Below are 16,837 nucleotides of genomic sequence, written 5' to 3' on the forward strand. Positions count from 1 at the left end.
GTGAATGGTGTGGCCTTTCTAAAAAACTTCTTTGATCCAGAGGATGTAGTTCTTATTTTGCCTGTTTGCCTTCGCTAAGCTCTGTGGAGTCACGCTGCAGTTAGACTAGATGTCAAGCCAAACACAACTGTTTGTAATATTGTTTGCACACAAAGCAAGGTGTGGTGTTAGAAGCAGCTTTCAACACAAAAGCAAATGACAGACTATCAGTTTCACTAATAGGAAAAAAAAAAAGCCTGAACAAACCATGTCCTTTGCAATAGAGGTTATCCAACAAATCTTTCACATTTTTATCAGTCTGCAAATCAACTCGACGCAATTGTTCATTCCTAAAATTTTAGATCAGGTGGTAACTGCTCGACTCAAACTTGTTTAGGACTCACTAGCACAGCCACATGGGACTGGCACTTTCACCATTTAACATGGCTTTGTGAGGCAGCTGCAGACCATTTACTCTGTCTCCTGAGTCACAGTTTAGGAACCCTTAATCCAAAACGAATGCTGTGAATCATCCCCTGTGGACCCGGCAAATTCATCCAAGCTGAAGACGGATGGGAAATTACAACAATTTGCAATAGAGATGTTCCAGAGAGGTTCTGCTTTTCGTGATCTGTGATTTCTTGATCCTCCTAGCTCAGGGAGGGGGAGCTGGAGATTTAACATTCTTGCAGACAATTCCTCAGAGCCTGTTTGCAGAATTTCACTAGAGTTCCCTGAACTCAGTGTGATATTTGTGCATCATGGGGTGGTGGAAAAACCAGTCACGCATTCTCTAGATGGTCACCGCAGGCTCTCTCCCTGTTTGAAGGGAGCTGAGCACTTTAAGTTCTTTTCTTTGTTGCTGGTTGTGCTGTCATAAGTGAGCAACGCACAGTTATATGGAATTTGAACATTCAATGCCTGTGTGTTTGTGAAGGCAAGCATTTGGAGTAAAGTCGAACTTGTAGGAAACAAAATCCTTGTAGAAAGTGAATCTCTTTCTCCTTGCCTGCTCCTCCCCTCTGCTGCCCAGGCATCCTTTCTGCCAGAAGTGCACACCCAGATTGACTTTTAAGAAGGGTGCAGTTTTATTGAAATGGTTTAACTACACAGATGCCATGCTGTCCCTCACCCTGTAGGGAGGGGTGGTACAGAGGCTGCAGTGGGACCACACTCTCTGGACAGACTCTTTGCTTTTTCTATGTCTATTAAAACGTTCTGGATTCACTTTAACCCCTTTCTTGTCTTGCTGGCACAAATCGTGAATAATTTAAAACATTTCCAGTTCAAGGCTGGGTTCTGCTGTCTTGGTGTCTGTTACTATTCAGAATGAGGATACTTGCATTTTTTTTGCTCGCAGTGTTCACTGTACCTTTAGCATAACCATATCATTCTGTCTAGCCTTCTGCCCCTCCCCTGCCCCCCCCCCCCAACAGTCACAAAAAGTCCCTGGGAAACTAAAGCCATGGTTATGTGAATTCAAGAGAAGCAAGGAATACTAAAGGAGCTGCTGCATATCAATTACTAAAGACACAAGGCAGATGCATTTGCTCATCTTGCACAGTTAAGGCAACTAACATGGAGCTTTTGCTTTTCTTTTTAACAACCATTTGAAGGAGGGCTATTTTCTGTAAAGCCTTTGCAAGCGCAGTGTTTTGCAATTCAGAAATACTAAGAAGTCTTGAGTATTTATTAATTCACCAAATGTTTTCTTTTGTTCATGGCTGGAAAGGGATTCATTCAAACCACAATGTCCAGATTCCCAGGGACTGTGGCTTGCATTGAGCTGTCATGGGGAGGGAGAAGAGAGAATATGATGGTTTAGAAAGTAAATACAGAGTTAAAGTGCCTGTATGGGCAGCGCTCCATTTTGAGAGAAAAGGCAGGATCCACACAGTCTTTTGTTTAATCAGAAAAAATCAAAGCAAAGTTCTGTGAAAAGAAAACAGGTTTGCTAACTTGTCGATTACTTGATTGATCTGGTATTGTAAAAAAAACAACCCTGCTGTTATCTGTGTTTGATGTTGAACAGCAACTGTTGAAGAGCTGATAAAACGAGTGTGTCACTCATGCCTGAGGAACAATGTGAGAGGCTCTTTTCCTAACTGTAGTGTATGGAAACAGGCCTATAAGCATGTCAGAAAATTAGGTATAAACATCTCAAGTGAGAAGCTTTGGGAGGCCTGCTGTGATAGAAGTTGAGGAAGAGGATGGCCCCACTCCACATCTGCATCTCCATGCTGGACCTGCAGCAGCATAAATCTCTCAAGGACTGACTTGTCTGTTGCTGATAATCACTGATTTCAGCCATTTTTGCAGTAAATCTCTGTCTATCCCTAGTTGGTGAACTTCCCTTGAGACTGGCTATAACACCTTCCAATTAATTTTTATTGACATATCTTTGTATTCTTTTAAGAGGAAAACTTCCCGACACTGTTGAGGAGGGAAGTTAGTGTTAAAGGCAAGGTGTTCGCAGAGTAAAAAATTTGCTGAATTGTGGAATATATAGGAAAACTGGTGAAAAAAATAGCCCTCGATCAGTTCACTTACTCTAACTACTTGACTTTACTACTTCAAGTAAATGCAAAAAAGCCTTTTTTTACTCCAGTGGGTGAGTGAAAAAATATTTTTTGTAGGATTCAAATGTGCATCCTCTAATTATGACATGAAAAAGGGACTTTTTTGGCCGTGAAAAAGGAATTGCTTTTCATGTTCACCAAAGGGTACTTCAGGGATTTAACTTTCCAGAAGTTCATTTTTACCATGTTGTTGACCTTTGGAGTCAGGTACAGTGTACTACTTTTGAGTAACTTTTGAGAAGTTACGAGTTTCCTTTGAAATTTTCTTCAGAATATGCATTGTAGCTCTGTGCTTGGATTTTCCAGTAGTCATGTAAAAAAACCCCAAATCCCTACCAAAAATATTGACAGTGACATATGAAACCAGAAAGATTGGAGCTGTTTGTGTTATATAACAAATTTATAAAACAGCTTCAGAAAAGGGCTGTAGTGACTGGGATACTTTGATTTTATTTTATTTTTTTCATTTACTCCCCCCCCCCCTCAAATCAAAGGAGACGAAAGCACAGTTCTAGCTTTGCAAGTTTTGTTTATGTCTCTGTGGTCGTTCTCCTGTGTTGTGGAGCTCTGCACTTCACCTAACCATTATGGTAGACTGTCTACTTGTGAAGAGGAATGTAAAGAAAAGTAAAGTATCCCAGAGTTCTAGATGTTTTCTAGTATAAAAGCCAAAACTAATTTGCTTGTGGCATATGATTTTCAGGATATATCGAGGGAGGAAGGGGAGGAGGGATAAGAGCTTCATTCAGAAAAACTGACCAGTAAATTATTTCCATTACACTGTGACAGCTGTTCAGCAAGAAGTAAATGTTCATATTTTTCTGAAAAGCAAAATGATGGTCTCTACTCTTTAAATTAAATTAAGGGAAAAAACTCATGAATTAATGAACTTCAGCAAAGTGCAGGAGCAGCTGGGTATTTAAAAAGTATGCGTATGTTATGCTAACTATTGCAATTGGAAGCAGTGGTGGAACTCCACAGACAAAACATCTCACAGTTCAGATCTGTATCCAAACCTCTTGCTTGAAAGTTTGGCCTGGAAATTTCTCAACAGTTAAATCATAAGATGCTTGATGCTTCTCATTCTGGTTCCAGCTGGGAATCTGCAAAGCGTAATGCTTAAGCTGACTATTCACTTTGATTCTTGGAAATAGGAACAAGTTTCATAAAGAAACTGGTTTGGGGTTTTTTCAGTTATGTTGTGGTTGTTTTTTTTCCCTGCATTGGTTTGCCTATTGCATATCATTAGCAGATGGTGACACATATGCCCTTTCCATAGTTTTCTATTTTGGTACAGGAGCTGCTAATAGTCCCATTTTGACTTGGGAGTGTATTAAGCTTTGTTAATGCATCTCTGGTAATTGTAATCCTGGCTTATGTTCCTGAATTATGGCTACAGAGTCAGAAGATTTTTATTTCTTCAGGCCCAGAGCGTAACTGTACCTTTTCTGATAACTTTGTGGTTCTTCCAAAAAAAACACCCCACAAAATCAGAAAACCCATAGGCTTTTAGTGAATAGCGGGGTATTAGTAGCTATCCAAAGTCCACTGCAGTATGTGAGCAAGTTGCTCTTCTGTCTTTAAAATGATGGGGTTTGGTGTAGAACAAATAATACCTAAGTAAAGCGATGACACTTCCCCCTGCCACTATGGTTACTAGTGAGATCTGCGTCTTACTGCACTTGAGAGTGGAATTGGCAAGAAACAAATCTGTATACCAGGCTGAATCCCATTTCCCTGTCTCTGTAATTAAGATGCTATCGTCTCTTAGGATGTTTTCTAAGCAAAGTAATTTTGTTTTCCGTCAACCTGAATTGAATACCTGTGCACCAAAACAAATATTGGAAGACTCCCTTTATATTTTGTCCAAGCTGACAGAAACATTTAGACCTAAGAAGGTGATGCTGTGTTTCATAATTTAAATTTAAAAAATGACTGTTAATGTGACAGTCACTGTGGATTGTTTTAGGTTTTTATTGCTCCCCAAAAAGATCTTTGTTTTTGATAGGTACTGTAATAAGATTTTACCTGCAGGAGAAGCTGCCTCCAGAAGCCTGCCCTAATCCTGTTAGATGGTGAGCAGAGATGTTGCAGTCATTGACGTGCAGGCAGCGAGGATTGGGACTTGGGCTTGGTTTGTGCTGTTAAAATTGGAAATGCTCAGTCTAAGCCAGGGAGTCACAGTCATTTAGTCATTTGAGAAGACTGTGGCTGTGCTTCTGCCTTAGTGGCTCTTTCTGGTGTCTGTTGAGGGAGTGCATGGGAACAGCCGTGAACTTCCTACACGTGTTGCCCTTGCCTGTAATCCTGGGACATTTCTCTGCAGATCTGCCCGTGGGTTGTGAGACCCGTGGAGGCACCTGAGAATGCCTTTGCGTTGCCACACACCCAAGTTAAAGCAGCAATAGCACAGTATTCCTCTGCTGCATGAGGACATGTGTGTTGCTGCTCAGTCATTTAATTTAGCAACAGGACAATGGGAGGGAGAAAAGAGGAAACAGAGCCAGAAAGTTTTCAGTGGTTTCTCGCTGAGACTCAAGGAAAAGAGAATAGCTCCATAGAGGGAAAGAGAAGACAGATTTCTAGTAGAGATGCTCAGAAAAAGGCTGTTCTGACCCTGCTGCTGCCTGGGGGTGTCCCTTCCCAAAACTAGAAAGGGGAATGAAGATGATGTTACCAAGGAAGGGTGGAGATAATGAGAACAAGCTGAAGTTTGATGCGTTTCTTCATTTGATGAATGCCGATGGAAGAATGCATTTAGTTTTGTAACATTTCCACTGGGCTAAGCAGTGTCATTTTGTTTTATTATTGTTATTGCACCCGTAGTTTTGTTTTGAACTGCATACAGCTCTACCTTGCAATATAATCTTACATGTTTGCTTGCTGGCCTGTGTCCCCCACTACCCTCTGCTGGAAGGAACAAGGATTTTTCAGTTGCGTCCTTGTGCCCTGAAACAGTCCCAGTCCTCCAGCAGAAAAGGACTGTGAACTGGTTTGAGAGGACCCCAGTTCTGCCCTGCTGTTGCTGGCATCCATCCTGCAGAGAAGAGACCTGGGCCATGAAATGTTACTTGGTTTCACAAAAGTGCATGGCTTGGTGAGGGAGTACGTATGCAAATACCCAAATGCAAAGTTAGTTTTATAGGATGAAACATGAACATCTTGTGCGTTTTTCTTTTCTTAAATCTGAGCTAAAGGAATTTTGATCCCCGCCCACCCCACCCCACCCCACCCCACTGCACCCTGTTTAAAATCTTAGTATATTAGGCCCTCCTTATACCAGCTATGCAAAATATAAATGTCATTATATAAATATAAAACCCCTTCAGGAGGATATTCCAGAGTGAAATGAAAGATGGGATTCTAAAAGAGGCTTTTTTTTTCCCCCATTATTGTTTATTATTATTACTATATAAATGTGTAATAATATATGCTGGAGCAAATGCTCTAGTACTTGATATATGAGAATATTTACACTTTCTACCCTATCTTCTGTATCTATTTGTAATAGAGGTACCTCTACCTGTTTGTTTCACTCATCCCTTCTGTAAAATATGAAGTCCTTGATCTTTCTGGTTTAAAGAGGGAAACCTTGCAATAACTGTAGTAATTTTGCTGCATGTGTGTCTAGAAATATTCAAACGAGAGTTCAGATTAGGGCTGGCTTCCTTTCCCTGCATAAGCAAGCTATTGCATAGATGAAAGAACTTGCACAGCAGCTCTGAAGCATGTTATTCAGGCCATGGACGGGTATCGTTTCCAGATTTCAAAGGCAATACATGATCCAGACAAGTCTGCAAGAAACTGGTCTTAATTAGTTGTAAATTTCCTGAAGAGCTCTGTCAAGTCATGGAAGAAATTTAACTGCTATTGCCAGCCTCACAGGTTTTTCCTTCCCCTCCTTTGTACAAGTATCTCTAGCTGCCCCAGCACTGCAAAGAGCAGCTGGCAGATTTGTCGCAGCTAGCTGGATACTGGGGTGTGTGCCTTCCTCAGACACCTGAGTTGTGGCAGCAGTGTCAGACCTCGCCTGCTACTGGATGGTCCTTCATGTCTTTCCAGCTCAGGCCATGCAACATCCCTGACAGGGCCAGCTGGCATCTCACTGCGGGTTCATGAAGCAAGTGGCATGCATGGTAGAGAAATCTAGTCCTCCAGTAAGATATTCCCTCCCAGTGTCCACTATCCCAAGCAGCCTCTGCGGCTCTTTTCAGTGCGGAGGCAACTTGTTCTCTGATGCAAACTCATGATGGGCACCCTGGCACCCAGGCTGTCCAGAATTAAGCTCAGACACCTGGGCTGTCTCTGCTGGTGTACTCTGCTTTTCTTCTTTTTCACTGAGTCTTGGAAAGCTAATTATGTTACCCCATTCTCTGCTAATCTACTGAGGACATGATCACAGGGTTTAGACCTCATATTGAATGTTTCTTACGCATATTGGATCATTGTTAGTTTAAGTGGCATGTACTTTAATCTGGTAAGATGCTGTCTTTTAGTTAAGTAATTTCTCCAGTAGCTGTAAAGGGATGGTATCTGGTGAAATTTAATTTCTTTCTACACAGCTCATGTGGAAAAGGGATATCTAAAATGTCAAATTAACTTTTCAACAAGGGTAATATAGACTGTATCTTTTCACTGATGTCACCACCCCTCTTCTTATCTCATAATATTTCTTTACTTGCCTCTCTCTCTCATCACAGCATACTTGCAATGAGCTACCTTGCTTCCACTACAGTACTCTCTCTTGAATTCAAACACTGAATGTGTACTAGATGTGTTCTGCCAGTATGTGGCTGGGGAATACAGTGAGCAAAGTCTGCAAAAATCCTTCTGTGCCAGTAGCTGGGATCACCTCAAGTGTGTCTGAGTTAGGCTGCTGAAAATTTGAACTTATTTTAAAAAGAAACTCTATAGGAGCAGCCCACCTGATGTTTCAGCATTGCTGGTGGATTCATGCATGTATTGACAAAGATGAGGACAACACGGGAACAGCCTTCAGTTAGGGAGGGGCTATCCTCTGCATTTTTTTCATCAAGAGGCATGGGATTCCATCTACCCAACAGATACTTGGGTTACAGGTTGCTGAGAGGTCTGGAAGATCCTGAGGGTCACTAGTGGTATAAAACCCAAATAAGCTGCGTTCGTCATTACTCAAGGAAACAGGACTCTGGGACTCAAGATGAGGGGCTGTCTCTTTAACACTGCTATAATAGGTGTGTCATTAATTTAATAATTCTGGTGTTTACAAATTAGAAGCACAAGTTTGTATTCCACATGGTGTCTTTGAAAGGACTGAGAAAAACTGAACTTGCATAGCATGTGTATCCCTTTCAGACACTGTGAAGTATCTTTTGACCTCCCTGAGCACCATGCTGGACAGTTGGACTGTGATCATTGCTGGAAGTGGTGCACATGGGAGCACAGGCTGAGAGGGCAGTGCAGCCACATGCATTGAGAACTCGCCTGTGTTATGAGTTATTGGTTCACACAGCATCTTTTGGAGGTAATTCTCTGATTTCCCATTTAGCAAGGTTTCTGCAGCTTGATAATTCCCTTAAGTGAATTTTGGAATGGGCTGGAAGTCATTCAGCTGTTGCAGTACAGCGATGCTGGTGGCAGCCATATGCAGACAGAACTGCAAAGGAATGTTACTGGGCAGCAGTTCCTTCTTTTTCTAACCAAGTGGATTAAAACTATCAGTGTGACAGGGCAACTAGTGTCTCTCCTGCTGTGGTTATTTTGCAGTGAGTCCTCACTGCCCCCCTCTTTACTGTGACCCAAAGACCACCCATACACTCAGCTCTCTTATTAGCCGATGGAAAAAATGGAGTTTGGTTCCAGCTGCTCAGCATGTTGATAAAAAGTACTGATAAAAGGTTGGTGCATGTTTGAGAAGCCCTGGATTACACTTGTCCTTGCCTCTTCCAGCTTGCATGGCATTTTAGGCTTTGCAAAATCCAGGGCTTAGAAATAAAACCCAGGAGCTTCACATAAGGGGGTTTGTCTCTGGATCTGTGTGCTCACTCTGTAACCTGCACTCAGAGTCCGCTCTGATTTGCCCATAAACTGGAAGTTGGATCCTTTCCATGAGGCACCAGAGGGTTTCCTACTGCTCAGGGTGACTCCGCTTGCAGCCCATTAGATGCTTGAAGTGCTGTGAAGATCTACTGTCTCACTTTGATGTGAGCATTATCCTTCTCCTAATACAAAAATGTTACTGTGTACTTTGAAATCTAGTCTATATATACCCTAGAATCAATGTGCAATGAATGCCTTCAATTTGAGGTGCAAACAAAAAGCTGAGTATTTCAAGTGATGCTATGCTATTATAGCATATTCCTTTGCAAGTATATCAAAACAAAAACTGTCTCCTGGGCTTTCATGTATGTCAGTAAGCACTAACCAGCTCTGCATAGGTCCTTAATTCACTGCAGGACAATGCAATTTTCAAAGCATCATGTAAAGAAGGATTTTGCTGATTTGATCTGTATTTGCAAAGGAGCCCAGTCCCTGCCTACCCAAGCCCTGCTGCTGTGAGCAACTGAGTGCAGCTCCCAGCAGTAACCGTTGTCTTTGCTACTTTCATGGGTGCTCTATCAGGTTTCTGGACTCCCAGCAGCTGCTGAGCATGCAGAGAACATCTTTGCAAAGCCACGTGTGTTGAGTCCAGATCAATCCAATCTTGTCTGCTCACTGTACACATGATGTAAAGTCACATTGTGTGTGTAGCTCATAAAAGTATGTCCTGCCCGGTGGCTGCAGGGTCAGTTTGTGCCTGTGCAGTAGGTCTGGGATGGCTAGATGGCTTCTGAACTTGAGGGTGATGGTTACTCCAGGTTTACCCCGTGGTTGTCTCACTCAGAATTGGTTATTAGTGTTCATGTTCCTTCTCTATATTTCTCCCACATCAGTTCACATGACAATCATGTCTTCCCTCAGATACTCAGAGGCTGTTTAAAAAGGGAGGAAGGGAACATGCTCCAGAGGTTTCAAGCAGCTTTGTGAAAAAGGTAGAGTGTATTTTACTTTGGGGTGATGTATAGCCCAGATAAGACTTTTCACCAAGGACCATTATATGTCAAGTTGACTTTTTAATTGATTTAGCTCCTCTGATCTGTGCGTTGCCAGACATGAACCACTAGCCTTTGGATGGAGTCCAGGGTGTAATGGAAAGTTCACTGAAACTCCATCAGCTCTTGTTAAACCTGAGTGAATTTCAGCCCAGCACGTTTCTTGTGAATAATTAAATGCAGTTAAGCAGGTGATGGATTTGAGCCTCTGTCTGTAGTGTTCAGCTATATTTCAATTAGGAAGGGGCTCATGACATTCATGAGGGTTTTGGGGTGATTTTTTTTGCCTCTTGTGATGGATAACTGCACCTGGAAACCCAGCGTAGATGTTTTGGTATCTCCCACTTGTGACCAGCATGAGTTGTTCCATGTGACACTCATCTCTCATTGTTTTCTGTTTTTCAGTAGTAAATTCTCCAGTATTTACTTCTCTTTTCCCCATTTTTACATGACATTTGGATTTGTTATCCTTTACTTTGATGTTACTTTTTATCAGTACAACTGCTGTACTCACAGTGAGGGTGTAGTGCTATGGCAACAATATATTATCTGCAGTCTTGCCAATGAGTAAGATATGGTGCAGAAATTAGTTCATTTATCAAAATCTGATGCAGCAGAGCTGAGCAAAGGACCTGGCTATCCTGAACCTCCTGCTATTTTCACAAGACCTGTCATTCTTTTTCAGGTTGGTTATGACGCTCAGATACATTCTCTCCTGACTGTTTCTGGTGATGCCTTGTTAAACCTACAGATGTCTTAGCACCTTGGAAATTATTTTTAGATATACAATAATCTCCGAGCTATCTTTGGTAATGACAAAAAATGGAAAATGAGCTTCTTTTTTTTTTCTTGTGTTACTATTCCAGAAAGGTAATTTTCTGTGATTTCAGGATAGGAAAGAGCATATAAATAGAAAAATCTTACTCAGACTGGTATATGTGAGGAATGTGTTAGATTTTCACTGCTAAAGACTGAGAGCTCTGCCCTTCTCTGCTCTGTGGTGCAGACTGGGCAATGTACAGCCTTCAGGATGCTATCTTGCCTTCTCTGTCCTGCGTACACACCGGTGGAATGGGCTTTACAGTACAATGTTTACACAAAATTTGAAATTCTTCTAAAATGTGGATGTTCAGAATCAGTCAGTTGATAGAACTTTCATTTATGGACCAGCTGGTACAATGATGGATTAAGAGGACTTTCACCTCTGTGTACCTATCTCGGCCATCCAGACTGTTGTGCCTTTTGGGACAGGGCAGCTTTGGGGCAGCCCAGGGCACTGGGTCCAGTTCTCAGGGTTGCTGGGTATCAGGGTGATGTTAGAAACGTTAAATCTTTGGTCACATCTGGTGATGATTCAAAAATTTTTACAGGGATTTTCCAGTACACAAATTGTTATATGTTCTTAACGTTCAGGGTTTGGCTAGAAACTCTTGGAGAGGAATCAAACCAGGTCAGGCTGCTACAGACTTATGGACACAGTTTGGAAGTTTTCAGTGAAATTAGTACCAGTGCTTAGTCAAATTATCTTTGCCGGTTGACCCCTCTTATCTCATTAGTCCCTACTTCACTGAGCTGCTTCTACTTGCATGCACTGAATCAACTATTTCGTGTTACTGTTCTACCACTCTAATGGTGGAAGTTGATTCAAGTTAAGAGATGGTTTCTTTTCTGTGTTATAAACCCATGCCTTGTGATTTGTGCAGAAATAAATTGTTTTGTTGCATATCAGCCATCTGTTTGAGACTGAGAGGAAGGATGTGTGGTAATCTCAGATTGAGTATTAGGTGCAGCTGAGCAGCCAAATAGACAGTCCCTGGGGTCATCTTATTAGGTATGGATAAGTATCCAAAGTTTGGGTGCATGTCTGTACTCCTGAGGTTCCCACATCATCTCTGTGCACTACACAAGCAGATTTCACTATCTTTCTGTTAGAAGGAGAAGGGTTGGAGCCTCATGGATTTCCATGTTCTGCTCCTCGCCTCTGGCCTACAGGCACGGAACACCCTGAAGGGAGCCTGTGCGCACATGTACTTGTTGTGCTTCCAGAAAAGTGTAAAATGACCCACTGGCCTTCTTTAGTAGGTAAATCAGACACATCCTCAGGGAACAGCCATCAGCAGGAGCACTGTGCTACACCCTGCCCATTTCAGGAGAGGTGGTGAGTGCCCGCAGCTGGCCTCCAAGGAAGCGAACACCAGGGCCACCAGCCTGGCCCTAAGAGATGCTTTAAGGTTTGCAAAATCAAAGGTGATCCCTTGCCTGTTGTGCAGTGGGGAAGATGGTCTGTCAGTAGTTTGTGTCTGGTTTGCAAAAGGTCTAACTGGGGTGGTGGAGGGAAGCAAATGGCTTCCAGTCACACTGCAAGCCGATGTCAGAGCCGAGACTAAAAGCCAGTACTTGAAATTCCAGGTTCCATCCTCTGTGGCCTACTGCCTCTCTAAGCATGTTAAGATTTTAATGAAACCCACCAAATTTTAATTTAAAGCAGGAATCAAGAAAAATGTCTTATTCAATTACTTAATTATAGGTGAACTATGATTATAAGACACAAACATGTCTTGCTACAAAGCATCAAGTAAAAAAGCAGAAAGGATTATTTGTTGCTTAATTTAGCAGAAGGTGGCAGCTCATCATGCATAAGTCTGCCTGACACCTAGCAAGTTCTGTGATCCTATTTGTTAATCTTTTTAACTTTCCATTTTATTAGGATAGGGTTTCAAGAGCAAATAGGATAAATGAGATTAAATCTGTCACCCTAAATTACTCTCCTCTGAGTTATGAGCAGAATCACTCTATGTCGGAGAAGTATAATTATGGAAGAAAATGCTGCCTCTGTAATTGTGTGCTTCGTTCAGAAGAATTTGAGATTATAATTATCTCTAGTATGCCACGGTGGTGTATGCTGGCTCTTAATTTCTACAGTAAACAAAACCATTGAAGGTTTCTCTCTTGAGCCATTCTTGATGTAGCAATATTATCCTTCAGATCTCCTGGTTCAAGCAAGGGGTCAACACTAACTTGGAATAGAGAACCCGTTGTACATTTATTTTCACATTACCTTGAACTTAAACATTGATTGTGCAGTGAGGAATAATGGCCATGGGAAACAGATTGTCTTCTGAGCTGCCGCTATGCCAGGTGGGGCATGTCTAGGTGCTTATGCAAAAAGCAAGTCATAGCACATCTGTTACTGTGTTCCATCATTTAACTTTTCGGTGGTCCAAGGATATTGCCTTTGACCTCTGCAGTGACTGTGTTTCTGCAGGGACTCCAGCAAACAGAGCAGCTTTCTTTGACGATAATTAAGCTGTAATAGAAAAGGTCTGTGTTAAACTTAGTCTTTTTGCTCCTAGATGTCATGTGCACCAGAAATCTTAGGGTTTAGTTTTTCTCTCAGAAAAATGTGCTGGTGGTGCTCCATTAGGGGACTGTACACTGCTCTTGGCTCTATTTAATTTATATGGCCCTATAAAATTTGTGGTACACTTCATGCTCTATAGTTCCACTGTGAGATGAGTTGAAGACACAAGACACTAGGCTCTTGAAATTTTGTGTTCACCAACCAAAGAAAGCATTGAACCTATGTGTTGTTTACCTAGATTCATAACAACTTCTGTTAGAACAAGCAACTGAAAAGTTCAGCTAGATTTGTCCCATAGATGGGCATTATTACTGCTGGGAACAGATCTCCTGGGGAGAAGATATGCACAAAGTAAAAAGACACTCACTACAGGTGCTGCTCAGACAGTTCTGCAGCTTCCCTCTTGAGGCAGAGAGCGTAGAGGGTCAGAAGCCAGACTTTTGTATGATGGATTAGTGATAAAACAACCTGCCAGACTTGGATTAGAATTTCTGTTACATTGCCTAAAATTATGTGTGCATTAGAGGGGAGGGACAGGGAAGATGCATCATTTTGGGGAGAATCCTAGTAGCAATTTTATTTTCTTTTTCAGACTTTTGTACAGTTACAAGCCAGGACTTGATCTCTTTTTATCAGCCAGTCTGGTTTACAAATGAGCCCCCTTTTGTCCCATGTAATTTTATGTTATCTATGATACTGCATAAAGATTCTGGGAATAAAAAATGGAAGGGTTGTGAACAGACCTTCTGGCTAATATGTACAATGACTCACTCTATCCTCTATTTCAACTTCCGTGAAGTATTTTCAGATGCAGTATTTACCCATTAAATGAGCTGTTCAGTTTAGCTTATGGCTAAAGCTTTTCCTAGTATTTTGATGTATTTGTTGGGAACATGACAAAGTAAATCACAAATGAGAACATTAACAAATGCTTACATTAATCATCTGAGACAGTCTCTCTTATTATAATCTTGTTCGGAGTAACTAGTTATCTGTAAGAAAGGGTTTCCTGTCCCTTGATTTGCCAACTTACTTGATTTCACTGCCAGTGAAATCTCTCCCCCATGCTTGACAAGCAATGGGTAACTTCATAATCCTCTGTGTAAGCAGTTTCTTCATGGGAAGAAATCAAATCAGTCATTGCCATTATTGATCGTAATTTTACTATAATTTAGAGGGAAGAACCTTCCCTGGGTAGAATTAATTCTATAACTGCTTATTTCAGGATTTCCTTTAGTTTCCTCCAAAGGATCTGGCAGAAACTGTTAGTGACAGGCCTGCAGCTTGCTTGGCAAGGTCACTGCGGCACATTTCATGGCAAGTGAGAAACTTCTGCCTTGCCTTGGTTTTCAGTCATCAGCAGCTGCTTTGAGGAAAACTGAGAATGGCAGCAAGTCTGTATGACCTTGCTGCACATTGAAATTCCACCTCCTGGGAAACATAAGGGTACCTCATGGAATCAAGCTGTCTTCATCTGGCCTCTCTGAGCTAGTTCATCTCCATCAGCTTTCTCTTCTACGAGACCTGCTGCTTTACCCAAGCTTTACAATCACCTGGATGAGATCTCAAATGCAAGAGAAACAGACACATTCAGGTCTCCTCCACTGAACTCTCAGCCCTTTCCTATTCTCTTAATAGGTGTTAATTTCCTGGGCCTTTCCCTGCTAAGACCAGTCCCAGGAGAAAACCCTATCCTTCTGATCCCCATCTGTGGGCTACAGCGAAGCATCCTTACTCAAGTGAGATTTTTTTCCTTCTCTCCTAGTCAGCCTGGAGGTTTGGCTCTGGCCACAGACATATCTTGCATTCGGCTTTACAGTTCATTCACTCTGGATGGGATTTGTCTTATCTTTTACTCGCTCCAGGCCAAACTGATTGAAGCACACACAGGGAAAAGTCCTTTTAAAAGCAGTTTGCAGCAGTGCAATGTTAAAAGCCTGGTTGTGAGAAGGAGGGAGTGTAAAACAGTCTCTTCTTGCCTGTTCACAAAAAGGAGAAAATACAGTGCCCTTCTAATGCTGGCCACAGGAGTGTGTTCCACAGCATCCCTTCAAGGTCAATAACACCATTCTCAGCTGTTCAAAACAGCATATTGGTAGCAAAACCAGTGCAAATTAGATTTGGGAGAGGGCTGCTTGGGTTTTTTGTTTGTTTTTTTCTTTCTCTCTGCAGGCTTCAGCCTGGCAGACAACCAGATTCAACCGTGGATGTAATTCAGGCAAAATACAATCCACAGTATGTGGTCCGATGTATGATTTATGCTAATGGTGGCAAGGCATTGCAGCTGAATGGCTGTCTGCTTAGCAACTTTGGAGGAGTCCCTGGCTGCCAAGGCAGATGGAAATCTAAGGACCCAGTCAGTCAGGGGTCTTACTTTTTTCAAAGAGATTATTTGTCTTGCTTTTTTCCTTATTTATGTTTTCCACATTAATGAGATTGATCAGATTTTCCCCCTCAGCAGCCCTATAACACCAAATCTCTTTATGCAGAACAGACAAGTAGATTTGGTGTAGTGTTTAGAGATAAGCTTTAGAGAGGCTGTAAATGGCTAAGTGAATAAACACTGCTCTTTTCTGGGTGAAGTTGCCTGTGAGACAGGCTGTTTTCTGCTTGGTCCTGCCCTCCTCTGCTGGTGGAAGTGTTCTTCTTCGCAGCTAAAACAATTTTCCTATAACTAACAGGCATTTCTCCATCCTTTTTCCAAAGTCTCTACTTTTTCTCCTTTATCTTCACTTCCTCTCAGTTACATTTGCCAAGTGGGCAGCAAGCCTTTCCAGTGTTCCTGAAGTGTTCTCATAGCAGATGCCAGCTACTTTCTTTTCAATATTGCATTCTTACATTCCGCTGACACCTGCAGAGCCCATGCTTGATCTATCTAAACTTTCCTTAAGGAGAGGTTTTTGTAGTGTTGCTTCTGAGTGTTATTTGGACTTGAAAACCACCCAGGGAAGTGTAGTGAGAAGTGAGTGTGCTTCTCTTTGTACCTGCTGTAGAGATCAGTGGTTTAAGAATCCTATTCTGCTTTACACCAGTGAAAAGTGAAAACTACATAGCCTCGTTGCAACGAGGCTATGTAAAAGGTAAACAGAAATGCAACAATGGGATGAGGCTTTTACACAAAGAAGCAAAATGCCAGGTTGCAAATAAGGCAATAGGGTTGCAAAGCCTTATGAGCTATGTGAACAATTGGTGCTTTCTGTACTATGTAACAAAGCAGCTTTACAAAGCGTGTCTGCAGTGTATTTTAGATCACTGAAACTGGCTTTATGGAAATTTCTGTTGTTAAATTGCGAATTCAGCCTTGCTGCGTGGCTGGTGGGGAGGTGATGAGACTACTTCTCTGTGTGATGATGGTGAATGAGAAGAAACTATGTTACAGCCAAAAGAGCCCTTATCTATAACTTTTCTTCTTCACAGGTGCCCCTGGTTGACAAAAGCCATCTCCCCAGCCATCCCAGTGTACAATGGGCTCGTGTTCTTGTTTGTACTGGCAAACTTCAGCATGGCAACTTTCATGGACCCTGGAGTTTTCCCACGAGGTAACAGAAAATGGGGCTGTTGGGGGGGGGATTTGAAAATCCAAGCTAAAGGAGATGTCAAGTAGCCAAATACACTGTTCACTGACTAATCCCTTTTTTTCTGGTATTGTTCTTGTAGACTTTATTAATTACACTCATCTGGCAGCAGAGGTGGGGATGGTAGTAAATGCTGGGTACTTTCCATCTCTCTTCTGAGCTAGGAGGTGGCAGTTGTCCTTTCACTTGCTCAGACTGGCAGCTGAGGGCACAGGGTTGCATAGAATGGTTCTCCTTGAGTAGCTCTCCTGACTGATGTGATTGTGATTTCCA

General features: G+C 42.0%; 1 protein-coding gene across 3 annotated transcripts in view; it reads left to right on the forward strand.

Annotated features, from left to right (window-relative positions):
* The window catches only part of ZDHHC8 (zinc finger DHHC-type palmitoyltransferase 8), a 124,016-nt gene that overhangs the window by 74,087 nt on the left and 33,092 nt on the right, over positions 1 to 16,837 (forward strand). For all 3 annotated transcript variants that reach the window (XR_005102405.1, XM_037376072.1, XM_037376081.1), the window contains one exon: positions 16,407 to 16,528. Coding sequence is in view for 2 of the 3 variants with exons in the window: in XM_037376072.1 (XP_037231969.1) it covers positions 16,407 to 16,528 (122 nt within the window). In the remaining variant the exon portion in view is untranslated. The remainder of the gene's footprint in view (positions 1 to 16,406; positions 16,529 to 16,837) is intronic.

The sequence above is a fragment of the Falco rusticolus genome, chromosome 1 (assembly GCF_015220075.1).
Source record: "Falco rusticolus isolate bFalRus1 chromosome 1, bFalRus1.pri, whole genome shotgun sequence".
NCBI lineage: Eukaryota > Metazoa > Chordata > Aves > Falconiformes > Falconidae > Falco > Falco rusticolus.